Source organism: Diadema antillarum, unplaced genomic scaffold (genome assembly GCF_040938485.1).
Source record: "Diadema antillarum isolate AM-2024a unplaced genomic scaffold, OU_Dant_1.0 scf00000152, whole genome shotgun sequence".
Lineage (NCBI taxonomy): Eukaryota > Metazoa > Echinodermata > Echinoidea > Diadematoida > Diadematidae > Diadema > Diadema antillarum.
The window spans coordinates 773,690-794,429 of NW_027271041.1; the positions used below are offsets into that span (position 1 = coordinate 773,690).

At 36.8% G+C, this 20,740-nt stretch overlaps 1 protein-coding gene across 1 annotated transcript in view; it reads right to left on the minus strand.

Moving 5' to 3' along the window:
- LOC139721941 (uncharacterized) overlaps positions 1 to 20,740 on the minus strand; it is a 32,791-nt gene that overhangs the window by 5,989 nt on the left and 6,062 nt on the right. The window contains exons 3-8 of the mRNA XM_071633265.1: positions 20,000 to 20,122; positions 14,409 to 14,531; positions 6,035 to 6,189; positions 3,101 to 3,221; positions 2,439 to 2,675; positions 1,554 to 1,820 (exon numbers count right to left, since the gene is read on the minus strand). Coding sequence (XP_071489366.1) covers positions 1,554 to 1,820; positions 2,439 to 2,675; positions 3,101 to 3,221; positions 6,035 to 6,189; positions 14,409 to 14,531; positions 20,000 to 20,122 — 1,026 coding nt within the window. The remainder of the gene's footprint in view (positions 1 to 1,553; positions 1,821 to 2,438; positions 2,676 to 3,100; positions 3,222 to 6,034; positions 6,190 to 14,408; positions 14,532 to 19,999; positions 20,123 to 20,740) is intronic.

Here is a 20,740-nt window from a genome sequence, read left to right on the forward strand (position 1 = left end):
TTCCCACGTATTTCACTCTCCTAACAGGTTATTATTGTGTTTTATCTGATAGTAACATCAGAGATAACAACGTCTTTTTATTCTTATTCTAGATCCTGTTAGCAGAGTCTGCAGAGACTTACATTTCTTTGTATTCAGATCAAGTTTACTTTGGGTCAATAACAGATTCATTGAATTGAGATCTTCATTTAAAGTGTTAATTATAGTGGGCGGGTTTTTGTCTGAGAAATAAATGCACGCGTCATCAACGTAGAGCGAGACTTCTTCGTGCACTTCGTAAGGTCATCGATGTATAGAAAGAAGAAAAGCGGCCCTAGATTACTTCCCAATGGGATACCCTGATCCACCTCCTTCATTGATGAAGTAACACCATTGACAACGGTGCACTGGTGCCTATATCGTGTAAGTAACGCTTAAACCATTTAAGAGTTCGCTTACGTAAGTACGTCTTTGAAGTGTGAACAATAGACGCCCTGATAGACAGTGTCAATGACATTTTCAAGTCTAAGGCTACTATACCTTACAATGTGCCCTCGTCTATTGAATCTGACCGATTTTCCGTAAAATTCACACAGTGTGTTAAGTGTTGGTTCTGTCTAATGTTTTCCCTGGCGACTCTGTAGATTGGTATACCATCATTACATGACAGTGGCGATACCCTGTGCTTGCTTATAGATTACAGTGATGATGATGGGGATGATAATGACGTTGATGCTGGTGATCATAATGATGAAATTAAATTCAAAGCAAAAAAAAAAACAGTTAGGAAGGAAAAAAGGAGAAAATGATGTGACGAGGACGACGTCATGTATTGTTCCGTGTAATCAAAAGTAAAAGAAAGTGAAGTGTTATGATTGAACTCTGAATATTTAAATAAGGTTTGCCATACCTAACAAGAATCTCTTGGACTCAATTTTACTTTTAGGTCCTGAATCAACGAGGTATTATGTGCTTTCTTTTTATGTGTGCTTCTATTTCCAATAATACAATGGTTTCGAACAAATAGTTTCATTGTATACAAATTATGTTCATATATTTCTATTTCACACTGATTCTTCTTTTTTTTTTCAATTGCATCGGGTAAAACTGTGGTATTGGAAGTAAAATTTTATCAGAATTTGAATTTGCAGATAGGTATGCAATGTGACGAGTTGTTCCCGGGTACATTTAGGGAATTTAAAGGTCCTGTTTACCTTTGGGAGCAGTGATTTAGAAAATATTCAAGATATCACTTTTGATTCGTATGTGTAGGTCAGTTGTATTACAAAACATCCTGCAATATAAGATTTTTGCAATAAAGCCTAAAATATAAGGAGATATCACCATTTTTCTCATTAAACCATAACTGTAGACGGTTTAGTCTGGAAGCATATTCATTATAACTATTGTTCACATTTTGTACGTTCAACAATACTTTACATCGATTACACTGGTTCAAATTTTTACATTGGTTGTTTCTATCCCTAACTCACATTTTAGAACTATTTTGAAGCACTAACGCTGGGTTTTTGTTTTATCTGCAAATGGTAAATTATACCTTTAATATATCTTACCTGACACAGCAACGGAAGTAGACACTCCCTGACACGACCCTGCGTGCACACCTCTTCCAGCGCCTTCACCAGGACGGACGGAGTCGGTTTCTTCGCCGTCACGCTCTTCGGCCAGAATCGCTTCGACTCGAAGCGGAAGGCCTTGTTGTTGCTGTCTAGGTGGATGGAATGAATGGCCTGGGCCAATGACGGCGGGTTCACGCAGATGACGTCAGCGCTGTAGGCGGAGCCTCGCGAATTGGGGAAGGCAAATGGATAGAGCGCGCCCTGCAGATTGCCAGTGCAACACGGGAAACAACCGAGATTGCTACTGTACATCAGTGGAATTCGTGAATGCCACTAAACGTCACATTAATATTACGTAAATTCAACAACCGGTGAAATCAAACAATGTTGAGATATATTGTATCTGTAATGAGTTTGCACTTGCTGTCAGAACAAATTTAACCCTGTGGAAAATCTCAATATTTATATTAGCATTTATACTAACAATAAGGCAAATATACAGACAGCTGAAATTGTTTTGGCAAAATAATGAAACCAGCAGATAAAACAAATTTGTGACCTGGTTTTTTTGTTGGCTAAGTATTTGAGAATGAGAATAAAAACACGATACTTGGTCGCTGGGGTGTCACCAGTGTCTTGATCGTGCCTTATATCACCTGGTATCATTTGTTTTGTTTCATATTGTTTCACGGTACAAATCAACGAATCACTTTAGAAAACTTTGATTTTGTTTGCTGCTGAACGTCATTGTAGTGGATCGCCATCGTTCCATTTCATAAGCTATAGTTAATGACGTTTGGAAGAAATACAAATGAAGTTTGAAAAGTAAAAGCAGATAAGCAATAATATTTTTGATTTATTCAAAGTAGCAGAACTCACAGCATCCTGTAGGAACTTCGTGTGTTCTTTGGTGTCTTCCGACGCCGTCGATACGCCATTTTGTTTGAAGATGGCGTCGAGTTCGTGCTTGGGTACCAGCAGGACGTTCTTCTTCCTCAACGTGAGGATCTCCTCGAAGACTTTGGTGGTCTCTGGACGGATCTCATGGGAGAGGTGAGGGAAATTTTTCTTCTCCAGAATCTTGGAAAGGATCGCTTTCTTTGCCTCGTCCAGCCCCTGTATCAAGCATACATCCCGTACACAGAAAGACGTGTAAGCCTTACTCTTTGGTTGTGGGTGTTTTTGTTTCTCCATTAATTGCCTCGATTGCGAGGCCAGCGTTCAACAGGGCGGAAGTGATTCAGACGGACTTCATTATGACATTGTTATTCAAAATGAATTTATTGTTTCGAATACGATGATTATGACATGCAAACATAGATACATAAACATATTTAAATTCAGTAACGTCTCTGTATGAAGGAAATCGCGTATGGCTTTTTCTGAAACTTCCAAGGCATTCTGTATAAATGGAGGATATTCTTTGTGTAAATGATGTTTTTAATTTTTGTCTTCAATCTATACAAACATTAAAATTCTTTGAAAGTATTACATGTACAACAATCTTACACTCGATGAATGGAAGTGTAGTAATTTGTTACCTTTGATGTGAGAGTACTGACGGAGATGAGCTGCGGGGGACCTTTAGGAAGTTTCTCCAAACATTTCTTGAGATATCTGAGACGATCTTTAGAATGCTGCTGTTGTTTTCCAGCCAATTTTCTGAGGAGAAAATAACATCGATAAGACCATAATATCACAACACAATAGATACAAAACAATACAAATGACAACTAGAACAATGGTTTCTGGGAAGGTGTTTCGGGGAAGATGTGCTACGTACAAGCCTGCATACAAGAATAATGCGTACCTTTGAATATGATTTGTCACTATGGGTGTCAACCATTTTTTAAGCTCATACAACCGTAAAATGATGGACTAATAATCTGAAGCACCAATCCCTCCAATGGATTTGCATTTCGTGCATGCACATCAAGGACTTTGATGAACGATGTACGTCGTTAAGTATCGGAAAAGCTGGTATCGGCAAAGTCATCCAAAATTATTGAAGAGGAATGAAACCCGTATATAGGGCTACGTGTGGATTAAGTATATGCAGCAATACGAGTACAACACAAAATGTGTAGTTTTGAGAACAATCAGGCAATGTTATGAGTTTTTAAGTTTCGGTTGCTCCATGAATGAGAAGATGAGAAGACTGCCTATATACATTTTGTGGCGTCACGCATAGACAACCAAGTACAGAGAAAAATAACTATAAAGAAGATTCAACATATTTCCACTTTTCTAGCGTAATGAAAAAGCACTTTATCTTACCTCCTTTAGAATATAGAGGGGATTACATTACCAGTTAAGATTTCAGAAACAAAAGCTGGGAACGTGTAGGCCTGCTTTTCGTTGAGAAATGATACTTGAGGAATTCTTTTAACAATATATTCACGTCGTTGTCCATGCATGACGTCACGAAGTGTAGGATGTACTCTCCTCATTCAGGTATGGCGACACCGAAACTTTAAAAATTCATATTTTTTTAATTGGCTGTCCGATTTTCTCCAGAGATCACTGATTCGTTCTACTAGTATTAAGGCATTTACTCAATCTATTATACATTTACATGCATTTTGGTTTCATTCCCCTTTAAGCAAAAATAAATTGACGATGAATTTTTAATGGCAATCCGTCTCTCGGTCATTTTGCTATTGAATAATAGTTTACGCAAAAGCAAATTCTAAGTGCGATACGTACGGCAGATTTATATGCAGTTTACATTGTTCGATCGGCCTCTTCGATAATAGAAGACTTAAGCTTTCAGGAAATGCGTCATTGTCTCCATTCTTGGCGACTTCGCGCCGAAACAAATCAATTTTCATTAGCCACGCCTGTCTAGTATATACAGCTCGGCAGTTTGAGACACACTAACAACGCCATTTCAATGTTTAGCGAAGCCTGACATCACGGTACGACACATCGTTAGAACACAACAATACTCTTTCCCAACGTCTATTTGATACAGTGTATTTCTGTACGTCCGCGCCTGTATTAGAATGACGGATGATTATGTACGTGTGCATGGCAAATTACCAAGTTAGACAGTATTAAAACCATGTGGGCAAATGGAGTCATGACGAACCCTGGAGTTGGACGACGTGGTTGTAAAAATGAGGACATTTCAGTAAATTTAGTGAGGCATGAGAAGCCGATGTCTTTTCAGGTCACGTGGATATTACTCACAGGGGTACATGGACCATTGGACGGTTACATGATATATGAAAGAAGAGGCCCGTTCAGCAAATAGTTTGGACACAAATCACCTCAGTAATCCCCCCCCCCCCCCAGTGCAACAAAAAGAAACGATATTTACTTATTTAAGAGACGGTATTGTCAAGACGAGGTTAAGGCACGCACGGACTAAATAAAAAACAAAATACGTTTTTATTAAGAGTTGATACAAATTAGGCACCATACAACTTTGTAGATAGCTGTTTATCAGAGTATATACATGACATATTTCCAAGTGGTCAAAAGTTTGCAGAATGTCTCAAAATAATTTTTAAAAAGTCACAAAATGACCATGGTGAAGCCAAATGGATATAAATTAAATACAAGTGGACTACTTATATACATATTTTGATATCATTTGATGATATCATATCAATCTTAATTACTTGTGGGTATAATCAACGGATGTTAATATAAATATAATTTTGTGTATATAAAAATTATGCATAAAGAGGAATGGTATAAAATCTACCCTAAAACTGTTTACATTTCATATCAAAATAGAGATCGGAAAGGACAATCTATTACGTTCGAGGTAGAATCACGCTTGTACGAACATCTGTACCAGAATTGATGGCTTAATTCTTTTTAGATATTTTGCTATTATGTAATATATACAAAATGTCAATAAAGACAAAAGAAGCCCGTAATTCTGATAACATATGTTGTCCAACAAGAATTGCTGCAGGGTAGTAAAATCCCTCTCTCTACCGATTTGTGCCACATCCTCCCTCCCATCTACATTGTGTCCTAAAAAAATACAATCAGATTTTCGCACTGATAACACCCAATATGATTAAGCTGTCTAAATGCTACTTCAGGGTCCTAAAACATAAGATCTTAGCTCTATTTTGCAGAAAATCCCATTAAATTTTGTCAAGCAGTCACGGAGAAATGTGGATTGTTGTAAAGCATGTCATGAGTCTGATTCTTCCAAGTTTAGCACTTGGATACTCTTGGAACTGCATATCTATGTGTGAACACAATTATAGACAGAACTTTGAGGGAAGAGGTTCCTGCCATGCTCTACAAAATTCATCATTTCTTTTGGACTATATTGAAGCAAATCTAATGGGGTTTTCTGTAAATGTGGGCAATGAGTTATAGTTTCACATCCTGATATTGTATTTGGATTGATTCACTATCTTTAAAGTTATTGTTGCAGAGGGTACCGTTGTATTTTTTTTTTTTTTTTTGGGGGGGGGGACATACGGTATAGGAAAAAGGACTCTTACTCGATGTTGCCCATTTCTTCTCTGAAGACTTTGGAGTACTGCGAGGTCCTGGTACTCATAGCTTCCAGGACCCGCCTGGACTGGGCATTCCGCTTCTCTTCGTCATACAGCTCATCCAGATGGGTTCCTACCAGCATGAATGGCATCCCAGGAATCTGGAACACAAATGATGATAATGATGATGATAATAATAACAATAATAATAATAATAATAATAATAATAATAATAATGATAATAATGATAATAATAATAATAATAATAATAATAATAATAATAATAATAATAGGCCTATAATAATAATAATAATAACAATAACAATAATACTAACAAACGAATTAGATCAAGTGCAGAAGTTGCATCGTAATCACAATTTCAGGATATCAACAGGAAAATGATAATAATTTGCCATAAGGAGTTGTAAAAAGATTTATGAATGAACCTTTCAGTTGTATTCATAACATTATTGTGAATGCACAGAAAGCAGATTGACCGGAAATAAATTGAATGTTTATTCATGATAATCAAGTTATATCATGTATATACCCACATATTTAATCATGCATATATACGTAGGCCTACATGCATCACATATCAAATTTTGTACTCTGTTTGCTCAATATTATGATTTTTTGTAACATAATAAATAGTAATAACAGACTATAATTGCAAGTATACTCCCAGTCTTTTTGCTTTTTGTTTCTGTAGATACGCTTTCTTTTATTTGAACTTAATCTCTGTTGTTTCTTTAACATGGCAATGTGTTCTTCTCTTGTTGGCAATAATATGATAATATGATATACAATGTTATAATTTTGTAATGTATGTATTGTTTTTAATGTTGTAAACCGATATGCGTATGTATACTCACTGAAAAAAGCCCTGAGACTAACAGCGTTTTTTAGAGCAATATTGAAATGAAACAAACAGATAAATAAACACACACAAATATATATATATATGCCCGCCTCGGGCCACCAAAATTTTTTGAAAAGTACGTCAATAAATTCGTAGCTTTTTGCGCCGGAAATTAGCAGTTAAATTTGTTTAAAGGATGGATGAAAAGGACTGAATGAGTGCCTGAGAGTGAGTGTTGCAAGTTTGTTGAAGTTTATTTATGAGAAGATATGTCCAACTTCTAATTCTTACTATCATAAAACTTAAATATTTGACTCATTAAAAAAAAAGGACTTTTAATGTTTTTTATTGTTTTTTTTCGGGACACCAAATTTTTCTCTCGGGCCACCAAAAATTTGAAATTTAGGATTTTGGTGGCCCCATCGGGGCACCAAACAAAAAAGTTAGTGTCGAGCCCTGATACACACACACACACACACACACACACACACACACATATATATATGTATACATATATATATATATATATATATATATATATATATACATATACATATATATATATACATATATATACATATATATATACATACATATAAGAATATATAAACTTGCATGCATATGCCTCATTTCTATAACGCCATTTTCCATTCTGATTAGTGCTCAAGGCGCTTTACACCAAAGCAAAAAGAGAGAAAGAGATTTTAAAAAGGGAGATGAGGAGAAAGGAACAGGAATATATCAAATTTAGTAAGAGTATTATACTATATACATAAACCAATGCTCGACAAACAAAGCGGTGGCTCTGTGGCCCTGGGCCACTAAAACTTGATGTCGCACCACCAAATTTCCAATAAGGCCGTCGTTTGGTGGTCCGATTGGGCAACTAAAATTCGAAATATTCTAGGTTTATGTCCTTTTAACTCAATTTTTGGGGCCACTCTACATTTCTCTCTTTTTTTTGGGGGGGGGGGGGAAGCCACCAAATTTCATATACATGCATTTTAGTGGCCAAAACGCGCCACCATAGCATGATAGAAGTGTCGAGTTAGCCCCGCGTAAACACAAATTCAACGTTGTCGCGACACGTATAAATGTGCATAACTATATCTTCATCGTGTACCTTGAGATTCCTTGAGAAAAATTGTAAGAAGACAGTGTGATGAATCGAAAAAAAAGGTTGCTTTTTTACTGCTGCCAAATGAAGAAAATAATTCCCTGCAGATGCAAGACATGGAACACTAGGTCCCGTATTTCTCTTCTGTAAGACCATTCGAGTGTCTATTCAGGCGTTGCATGAAACAACTCAACAAGATGGGTTTTTGACGTACTGTACATAATCGTTCATTCACTGTTGACTCGAGCTTTCGTGAATTTAAGGCGATTGAAGGGTCTAGCCTTTCATGCCTTGTGCCACTCTCAGCAACGCTTGAAAAAAATTCTGATGACGCTCAATTTCATGCTTTTTGACAGGTTTTGCAAGAGGAGACATATAGCGGATGCCTCTTTATACATTAAATTTATACAGAGCGCATGTATCTCTTTAGAATGCAATGCAATTTGTTCTGCACGCACTCCATTACCTACATTCGTCCTTGCCTATCATACTTCACTTTCTGCACGACGTTGACAAACACTGGATTCATATTTTCGTAAAGGAACAAAACAACAAACCTTGGGTTTTATTGACGCATGGCTTTAAGTCTGTTTGTTTCTTTGTTTTTGCCACTACAATACTCGTAAAGATGTTGTTGTTGTTGGAGGAGGAGGAGGAGCCTTGACGTTTTATTGCCGATAAATGGACTCTCATGAAAATATGACGCGATTTATAATATACATGCATAAATGTGTAAATACAGAGTGTTAGAGCACAGTGATGATTTACATACACACATACACCCACATTATGGGTGTATGGGGACACGCAAACATGTAGGCCGAGGCCCTGCAGAGGAGTCAGTACGTTACAGACAAAAATCAGTTAAGAATTTATTTTCGTAAGGAATGTTTTGTGTGTGTGTGTGTGTGTGTGTGTGTGTGTATGTATGTGTGTATGTGTGTGTGCGTGTGTGTGTGTGTGTGTGTACGTACAGATCTGTAAGTGTGTGTGTTTTCCCGCGGTCATAGCCGGAAGTGAAGAGTTACATGATATGGGTTATTTCGGCATTCGGAGAGTAATATGCCACTGTATGCAGTAAGCTCGAATAAAGTAAAATTCGAGTCAAGCTGGTAAAGCAGACTCAGCATACACCACTTTCCACAATAAGCTAATAATGATAGTGTATTTATCACATGGTTCCCAGTGAGCCGGTAAAGGCCAAGGTCAAATTATGCTCATTTATGGCGGCAATCTGCATTTTGTTTTGCTGTTATTACCAATATCCATGTGCCCTCAAAATACATTTATTCATTTTTGTTTTGTTTGTCATTTCTGTACCTTACTACATTTTTCTCCTTTGCAGAACGTCATGTTGTAAAATGCTGTAAACTATCAGTTATTATTTCCTGAAAACGCAGAAATACACTCCTTACTGAAATTGTATATAAGGTATCTTTTATGATACAACGAACTGTATGCAATGAATATAAGCTGATGCCATTCCTGTCAATTGCAAATCAATTCAATTCAATTCAAAGTTTATTTCATTTTTCGACAAAACATATAAGTTACACTTCTTTTGACAACAGAGAATAAGGTAAACAGAACATTATGTATCGAAAAGAATGTAAAACAATTGAGGAGGACCTTATAGTAATTATACATTGTACATGTAGTAAAAAAAACAGAAGTGATCGAAATAAAGTACAATAATGTATAACTTTGCTTAAAGTGCGAAAATGGAGAGACCCACTAAAAAGACAGAGCTTGTAGAATGTGGGCCCCTCTGGAATAATAACATCAATGGAAAGATTAATTGAAGCATCATAAATACAAAAGGAGAGGGGAAAAAAAAGAGGAAGAAGTCTGGAAGCCCACTGAGAACTAGATTCACAGATAAATACACTTACTATTATAGACGTGAACAACATAGGACAAGACTAGACAACAAAACAACTGCTGGAGAAAAGGCTGTACGGGACAAAACGGGATGGACAAGACTAACAGACGCGAACAAACATGAAACAAGACTAGACAGCAAAACAACTACTGAAGAAAAGGCTGTACGGGACAAAACGGAATGGAAACGATGAACAAATAGAAGATGAAATAGCAAACGAAAATGCACAACAGAGACAGCGATCTTCGACAGAAGCGTATCAAGAGAAACAGATAATGGTTGTGGAGGGGAAAAAAGTGATTGTAGCGTCTGAAAGGAGAAAAGCAAGGAAATGAAGGGGCGTGAGAACAGGAATAAGACAGACATTCATGTCTTTGACTCTTTTGGCGAAAGTATCTTCTGTAATAATAGATAGATATTTCACATGTTCGGCCAACAAAATATTCATATATATATGCGTATATATTCATATATATACGTATATATGCATATCCGTTGGGTATATATCCGTCGGGAATATATAGTTTATTGAGAATTGCAAAGTGTTCAATGCTGTACAGCAGAGCGTGAAACCACCGATAGCAGACAAGGCACCAAAACACAGGCACGCATATATATATATATATATATATATATATATATATATGTGTGTGTGTGTGTGTGTGTGTGTGTGTGTGTGTATGTGTGTGTATGTGTGTGTGTGTGTGTAGAATTTTATATCACTTTTGTATTCATGCAATGAATTTGCATAAAATATTTCTCTGCACTTTAACACAAAAAAAAATATGATTTAGTAGCACAAGTTCGAAAAATATAGCTACTTATGTGTTTATATTCCTATCATTGTGAATATGATGCTGATATCGAACGAAATTCAGGTATACATCACTATAAAAGTGTATGATCTATCTTTCACTGGATTCCTCATTTTCCCACTGTTTGCCGTGGCGTGTATGCATTCAATTTCCACTGGGAAAAAAAAACCCACAAAAAACAAGGAATTCAACGAATGCTTTCATAAAGTCAGCTCTCTCACTTCAAGGCGCAGGGAAAAGAAAATTCAGGAAGGCACACCTTTAACGGTATGGCATTGACCTTCAATATTCCACATTCAAAAGGTGAGATTACAATCAGGAATAGATGCTCGAGCCGATAAATAAACCCTTTGTCACAATGGACAAAGTATGACGCATTTCAACTTGCTATCAGCATTTGCAAAGATGTGGTTGATGGAAGGGAAATATTCTACGCACTGCTAGCTCTGATCACACTTATGAATTCAAATCAAAAGAATATCATATACATGATGGCACATTCACGCATAGGCACATACATATCCAGAGTCACACACACACACACACACACACACATATATATATATATATATATATATATATATATATATATATATATGTGTGTGTGTGTGTGTGTGTGTGTGTGTGTATTATCTATCTATCTATCTATATATATATATATATATATATATATACATATATATGTATATATATATATATATATATATATATATATATATATATTGTGTGTGTGATAATTGTATCTCTTGAATTCTGCTTGTTTCTCTCGTTTAACTAAATAATCTAATTATATTATGGATTCATACATTACTTATTTTGTATCAGACAAATTTCATGCAAGCAGGGATATAAACACATATTTCATTTATATATTTTGTATATTGTGTTTGGCGGGGGGAGGACTTGCGAGCGATACGCTAAGAAAGAAAATATACAAATGAGTGAATGAAAATACAAATGTATTCTGTACAGATCACTGCATTAGAAGTCTATTTATTTTACACTGATCCTCTGCCACGCGAAAGAACTAGCGGCGCCTGTAAATTGGTGTTTTGATTAAGCTCTTTGTTGTTGTTGTTTTTTCATGCTTTTTATACCGTCCCATTGAAAAGCGCGAAGCGGAGTGTATGATGAATGCTGTTAGGGCGAAAACACTACACACAACACACGCCTGATATCGCTTCGTCTTACGCCCATGAGCGACACACAGGCATCCCTGTAGGCCAGAACTTTACATAATGTATTTGGCGGGCTCAGGTTTACACAAATTTAGGTTGCATCTGAGCCAAATGTTCTGCTAGTGCCCCACTTCTTTTTTTTTTTTTGCGCACGTAGTCTGTGCAAGCATAGCAGTTCAAAGAATACAATGAGAAGACATAAAACTCATGATAATTTGAGTTTTTATACGCAACGCGACTCTCTCAAAAATCTAAATATGGTTTCTACCTGCTGCGCTGAGTTTGACAATATTTTGTCACGATGTACGTTCTGAGAATATTGTGTTTAGTTTTGTTTTTCAGCAGTGCTGTTGTCATTCAAGAAAAATAATGTTTATAAGCGAAAATACATGCACACATAATGATACGCTATAATGTATGCATGCAGATGTCTGTGTGCATACGCGTTTTGGGTATTCATGCATGAGTCTAAAATAATACTTTGTAAGTAGGCATATGCATTAGCAGAGATCACTTCACAACCAAAATTTGTTAATCACCAATGATCAAAGCAATCAAAACTTTCATGATAATGATTCTAAATATTTTCTGAATGAGACATCGGCCTTCCAACCATCTTCATTAAGCCCTCATCCACAATATCACACTGACTGCCTTATTCATTAACTGAAATAAAGATTAATAAATGCAAATTTCTAATATTATCTTTGACAATCGTTATGATAGTCATTCTGAAGGCCCATGACATGCAGTGTACTTCCCGGTGGCAACGATTAAGTTTACCAAGGTTATAGGATTACTGACGAAGACAGCAAGTTTTTTCAGTTATGTCATCTTATATTTTCTAGGAGGAAAATGAAATCAGTTAAGCACACCTAATTCATTCGATATATGACTTCAATAGTACAACCCTCAATTTAAATGTTTCGAACGTTTTACACTTACTTAAGCTGATTTTATAATGCTGTGAAACTGGAAAATAGAAACCAAAGAAAAACCCGGCGTAAATTTGATTCAAGAGGTGAGTTATAAAGCACTTTATGAATTATGATCTCTATTTTGATCCCTGGATTTGATGAAAGGGAAGAATAAATCGAATCAAAGCCCCCCCCCCCCCAAAAAAAAAAAAAAATGCATTGTACCACGCACATCACACAGGTTGTATTTGAACAGGTAGGATAGAGCAAGACATAGCAGCGCGGGCACTTGGGCAGAAACCAAAATAGATTATGTCAGCATTGAAGAAGGGACAGTGTGCATCCTATCATTGTACTCTAAGTAAGATATGACTAGTGGGAGGGGTACAAGTCTTTCCTGCTTAGTCTACTCCCGAAGACCTTTCTTTCAAATAGTCGTGATAGTATTGGAGTGATCTGGAGAACACAATAGTTGGATCTTTGAGTTGGAGTAAATTTTAGTTATGGTAAAAAGTCATGATGAGTTCACTCAGGCTTCTTAAGAGAAACAAAGTTACAGAGTTACGGACTCAATATTGTCTAATTGGCAAATTGAAATGTTTATTCTTATTCAAAAAGAAAGACGAAACTTAAGGAATTATAGAATGTAGAAATTACACATCAGAATCGCATGTGCAAGTTACAAAAACCGATAATACTATCATCTCACAAGCATCCCATCTCTTGAAACACAATAATGTTGCTTCTTTCCCAATGATTGATCAAATATCTAATCTCTCTATGAAAATACTACTTGTGGTAGGAATGCTTACATATTACAACACTAGGTGACGGATGTGATATATTCTACTTGATTTCATCTCGTCAAAATCAGGATAGTTAGTGAAGATTTGTGAGAGAGACACATGAGGCCATAACACCTTATTTAATTATCTAATAATTATCTAATTTAACTATGTGACTGTTTCCAGCTTTACTATTCTTGGGGTATGAGTTTTCTTCAATATTTCATTCATCTCCATCTGTATAAATGAAATTTGTATAATCTCTTGTTTTCATCACTACTCTTTCAAGGAATTATAATCAAACGATCAAATTTACTATCTTTCTCTCTTTTTTCTGTCCCATTTTAATTAAGCTATAGCCATACTGCTGCTTCGATTGTACTCTGTTTGTGAAAATGAACTGAACTTCACGTGAGGATTTTTTATTTAATCTTTAGAAAGCTGCAGCATGATGGGGTTCAGTCTATTGTTATTGCAATATCGCAGGGGGAAATCCCAAGAAAGCACATCTTTCGTGAGATTAATCTGCTATTCGCTAAACGATGGTGTTGCCTCGGTAAAACATTTTCGGCATTCTCTCATGTTTGTCACCACACTGATGTGGCAGGTGTATTCCTGTCCAAAGCGAGGAGGAGGGCTGAATGAACTTCCCACGGAAACGTTTGACGGTAAGATTGCCTCTTCGTCCGCACTTTGTTTACCGCGCCTCAGTTGCCCGCTCAAAATTAATTGGCGCGTGATGACTACGATTCAACGATCGACATCGAATCACGAGCAAGGAGAAAAAAAGGAAAAGAAGAGAAGGAAGGGAAAATCGAACTCACCCTGCTATGAATGAAGTCTGCGTACTGCACGACAGCGTCACAACTCTCCGAGTCAGCCAGGTTGAAGACGAGAAGTGGAAGGGTTGCCGGGGTGATGAACATGTGAAGGCATCTTTGACAAACCTATTTGGTAGAAAGACAGAGTTGGCAGAAAGAGTGATAGACGGAGATAGATAGATAGATAGATAGATAGATAGATAGAGAGAGAGAGAGAGAGAGAGAGAGAGAGACACTCACACACAAACACACACAAACAAACACCCATATAGAGGAAAAAAGATAGTTGAATCCAAGGTTTCTCTGTGTGACGTTGGCTGTGATGAACGGCATTGCTTTAGAACTTACTGTACAATAATGAGCAAACAGTGATACCTTAAAGAGTAATAGAACACAGTATTAGAACAGCGTCAAGGACGGAAAATGTTTGTCAATTTCTATCAATGCATTTTAGACACACGCTTATTTCACAAGAACAGAATTGTTTGAAAGATGTATTATCGATGAAGGTGCCACACCCTCTTCTAATGATGCTACTTCATCTTCCAGAAGGTCAGGTAACCATGGTAACCTTAGTCATTTATACACATTACACACGAATATTACAAACAAGTATACTGCTCTGTGTTCCGGCTTCTTGCTATCTCATAACAATGTTATTCCACACTCAGGTTCGTATCATTTTCTAATATTTTGCAGCCCATTCCTTTACCAAAGCGAGTTGACAGAATCTAAATATACAGAGACGGATGATGAGAAAACGGACATAAAAAACAGTTATAAACGAAGACCTTTGAAATGATGTTCCATTCACATTCCTTGCAATTTCCTGTAAACATGAAAATAAGCGAATTCCACGTGACAACATTCTCTTTATATTAAGACAAGAAGTGTCAAACCTGAAAAAGTTCGCAACAATGGTACACACATCTATTTGTAAAATGGCGATGTCTTTAATAATGACATCATTCGAATAAAATCGACAGAAGATAGTCTATTTTACTCCCGCCCTTTACCATCCTTTTCCACTCTTTTATTTTTGATACTAGACAATACCATCGCATAGACATCAAAATGAGAATCATATTGTTTTCAAACTAAATATCCAGTGCTTCTGTATCTTGTTGCATTTTCATCTTCAATAATCAGTATTATTTCCCTTCATACGCTTAAATAGACCTTCAAATTATTTCCCAGATATTATAAATGGGAGGTGTAGCAGCATTCGGTTTATACGAAGTGACTTATTCACAGGGGCATTTTGTATGCCAGAAGAAAAAAAAAATCGCTTCATCTCTGATTTCATCCCATCGGAACGGATAAGAAGCATGGCAACTGAGTACAAGATATGTCACTATTTGTTCAGGGGGTATCAATGGCGTGTTGAATGTGCTTAACGGTCGGTCTATCCAAAATGTTGGCAAACACTTTACCGTAGACGGATTTATCGCCGAAGCGTATAAGAAGACGTGTATCCTTAAATTTCCCCGCAAAGGGAAACTCCGGGACGCCAAGATTCTACCACGTGTCAGCAGATTAAAAGGAATAACTGTCTATGGTAATATCTGTCCATTTTTCTTTATTTTTGAGAGATTCCAACACCATTTAATCATACCCTTGTGCGAATAATAAAAAGAAAAGTTATTACATATCACTTGACGTTAATTAAAGACTTGATTGAGGGGTTTTGCTATGATCAGTTGTGAATGAGCAAGTCCAACGTATACAGTTCATTCTTTGGTTTATCAGTAAGATAGTGGTTGCGGTTAAGCCATATTCCAAATAGTAAACAGACGACACTGACTTAATGGATAGTTGCTACGTTACGGATGCCACTCGGAGTTTAATTGGTCTGGTCCTGGGTGTTGTTGTGTTGTTAGTGGGCGTGTACAAGGATGTAAACAAAGGCGAATGACGCAATAAATCATACACAGAATGTATACGCTAATATCCACCTGAAGTACTACAGGTCGGTAAATATTTCTATGTTATGCATAATGTACAGTCATGATGCATAATATCGTTTGTTGAGAATGAGAAGGGCTTTAAGTTGTCTCGAACACTATGGGTTTAGTGGCAACTTAACTCCCTTATCTAACTGTATGAATGGTTTGCTATCTAGAAATTACTCTTTCCTCAGCATATAGGGAAGAGGTCCATATTCAAATTATCTTTTACCTTCGGAACAACGAACAAGCATGTATTCATATCTATAATACTGAAAAAAAAAACTTAATTGATATTGGATACCGCTGCCCTGATGTTAGATAGGAAACAATCAGGGGTGTATTCTCCCAAAAAAAAAAGAGGAATTCTTCTTTTTTTTTTTTTCAAGCCGGTTACTTTATTGTTTGTCGTTGGATTGCTGCAATCAAAACGAATATGTCTGCCGGTTTTACAGTAGCTATTTTCTGAGAGACTGCAATAATGTTTCTTCGGTTTTTATTTTTCCTTAGCAGGCAATTTAGTTTACTCCCTATACTGAAGAAATTTAACATTTATCTGATCTCTACATCCAGAATAGTGTCCACTTTCGCTCTCCTCATGTAAACATTGTTAAACGAGAGGAAACATGATTACATCAGTTGTCTATTTGGAATGACGTGTAGTCACGGTAAAACCCACATCGACACGGTGGGGGAAAGAGTACATCACTGTCTTTTAACGTAAGCTTTCAAGGAAAGAAAGGTCATTTGCTTAACACCCTGTAATCGGCGAGCTAGGTAACGGCAGAAGAAAAACACGGAATCAATTTGGGAATGGCGCCAAGAACAGCCCTGATGACAGTTAAAGCATACTACACATGGTATCGACTATATACAAAATTCGAATGACGCACTTTCCGGAGTTCGTCATAATTAGGACCACACCACCCTGAACATGCTGCTGTTGTTGTTTCCATAGTTTAGGTGGTTGCTTACAACACAGAGACCGATCATTGCCATTGTGTTACATTATGCCTTATGCCATTCATCATTTTATTTACATATTGATACAATAAATATATGCATGCAAGCCTATATTCGAAAAGCGCGAAGCGGAGTGTATGATGAATGCTGTTAGGGCGAAAACACTACACACAACACACGCCTGATATCGCTTCGTCTTACGCCCATGAGCGACACACAGGCATCCCTGTAGGCCAGAACTTTACATAATGTATTTGGCGGGCTCAGGTTTACACAAATTTAGGTTGCATCTGAGCCAAATGTTCTGCTAGTGCCCCACTTTTTTTTTTTTAACGCACGTAGTCTGTGCAAGCATAGCAGTTCAAAGAATACAATGAGAAGACAAAAAACTCATGATAATTTGAGTTTTTATACGCAACACGACTCTCAAAAATCTAACTATGGTTTCTACCTGCTGCGCTGAGTTTGACATTATTTTGTCACGATGTATGTTCTGAGAATATTGTGTTTAGTTTTGTTTTTCAGCAGTGCTGTTGTCATTCGAGAAAAATAATGTTTATAAGCGAAAATACATGCACACATAATGATACGCTATAATGTATGCATGCAGACGTATCTGTGTGCATATGCGTTTTGGGTATTCGTGCATGAGTCTAAAATAATACTTTGTAAGTAGGCCTATGCATTAGCAGAGATCACTTTACAACCAAAATGTGTTAATCACCAATGATCAAAGCAATCAATACTTTCATGACAATGATTCTAAATATTTTCTGAATGAGACATCGGCCTTCCAACCATCTTCATTAAGCCCTCATCCACAATATCACACTGACTCTCTTATTCATTAACTGAAATAAAGATTGATAAATGCAAATTTCTAATATTATCTTTGACAATCGTTATAATAGTAATTCTGAAGGCCCATGACATGCAGTGTACTTCCCGGTGGCAACGATTAAGTTTACAACGGTTATAGGATTACTGACGAAGACAGCAAGTTTTTTCAGTTATGTCATCCTATATTTTCTAGGAGGAAAATGAAATCAGTTAAGCACACCTAATTCATTCGATATGATTATGACTTCAATAGTACAACCTTCAATTCAAACGTTTCGAACGTTTTACACTTACTTAAGCTGATTTTATAATGCTGTGAAACTGGAAAATAGAAACCAAAGAAAAACCCGGCGTAAATTTGATTCAAGAGGTGAGTTATAAAGCACTTTATGAATTATGATCTCTATTTTGATCCCTGGATTTGATGAAAGGGAAGAATAAATCAAATCAAAGCCAAAAAAAAATGCATTGTACCAAGCACATCACACAGGTTGTATTTGAACAGGTAGGAGAGTGCGAGACATAGCAGCGAGGGCACTTGGGCAGAAAGCAAAATAGATTATGTCAGCATTGAAGAAGGGACAGTGTGCATCCTATCATTGTACTCTAGGTAAGATATGACTAGTGGGAGGGGTACAAGTCTTCCCTGCTTAGTCTACTCCCGAAGACCTTTCTTCCCAATAGTCGTGATAGTATTGGAGTGATCTGGAGAACACAATAGTTTGATCTTTGAGTTGGAGTAAATTTTAGTTATGGTTAAAAGTCATGATGAGTTCACTCGGGCTTCTTAAGGGAAACAAAGTTACAGAGTTACGGACTCAAATTGTCTAATTGACAAATTGAAATGTTTATTCTTATTTAAAAAGAAAGACGAAACTTAAGGAATTATAGAATGTAGAAATTACACATCAGAATCGCATGTGCAAGTTACAAAAACCGATAATACTATCGTCTCACAAGCATCCCATCTCTTGAAACACAATAATGTTGCTTCTTTCCCACTATCTAATCTCTCTATAAAAATGCTACTTGTGGTAGGAATGCTTACATATTACAACACTAGGTGACGGATATGATATATTCTACTTGATTTCATCTCGTCAAAATTAGGATAGTTAGTGAAGATTTGTCAGAGAGACACATGAGGCCATAACACCTTATCTAATTATCTAATAATTGTCTAATTTAACTATGTGACTGTTTCCAGCTTTACTATTCTTGGGGTATGAGTTTTCTTCAATATTTCATTCATCTCCATCTGTATAAATGAAATTTGTATAATCTCTTGTTTTCATCACTACTCTTTCAAGGAATTATAATCAAACGATCAAATTTACTATCTTTCTCTCTTTTTTCTGTCCCATTTTAATTAAGCTATAGCCATACTGCTGCTTCGATTGTACTCTGTTTGTGAAAATGAACTGAACTTCACGTGAGGATTTTTTATTTAATCTTTAGAAAGCTGCAGCATGATGGGGTTCAGTCTATTGTTATTGCAATATCGCAGGGGGAAATCCCAAGAAAGCACATCTTTCGTGAGATTAATCTGCTATTCGCTAAACGATGGTGTTGCCTCGGTAAAACATTTTCAGCATTCTCTCATGTTTGTCACCACACTGATGTGGCAGGTGTATTCCTGTCCAAAGCGAGGAGGAGGGCTGAATGAACTTCCCACGGAAACGTTTGACGGTAAGATTGCCTCTTCGTCCGCACTTTGTTTACCGCGCCTCAGTTGCCCGCTCAAAATTAATTGGCGCGTGATGACTACGATTCAACGATCGACATCGAATCACGAGCAAGGAGAAAAAAAGGAAAAGAAGAGAAGGAAGGGAAAATCGAACTCACCCTGCTATGAATGAAGTCTGCGTACTGCACGACAGCGTCACAACTCTCCGAGTCAGCCAGGTTGAAGACGAGAAGTGGAAGGGTTGCCGGGGTGATGAACATGTGAAGGCATCTTTGACAAACCTATTTGGTAGAAAGACAGAGTTGGCAGAAAGAGTGATAGACGGAGATAGATAGATAGATAGATAGATAGATAAAAGAGAGAGAGAGAGAGAGAGAGAGAGAGACACTCACACACAAACACACACAAACAAACACCCATATAGAGGAAAAAAGATAGTTGAATCCAAGGTTTCTCTGTGTGACGTTGGCTGTGATGAACGGCATTGCTTTAGAACTTACTGTACAATAATGAGCAAACAGTGATACCTTAAAGAGTAATAGAACACAGTATTAGAACAGCGTCAAGGACGGAAAATGTTTGTCAATTTCTATCAATGCATTTTAGACACACGCCTATTTCACAAGAACAGAATTGTTTGAAAGATGTATTATCGATGAAGGTGCCACACCCTCTTCTAATGATGCTACTTCATCTTCCAGAAGGTCAGGTAACCATGGTAACCTTAGTCATTTATACACATTACACACGAATATTACAAACAAGTATACTGCTCTGTGTTCCGGCTTCTTGCTATCTCATAACAATGTTATTCCACACTCAGGTTCGTATCATTTTCTAATATTTTGCAGCCCATTCCTTTACCAAAGCGAGTTGACAGAATCTAAATATACAGAGAC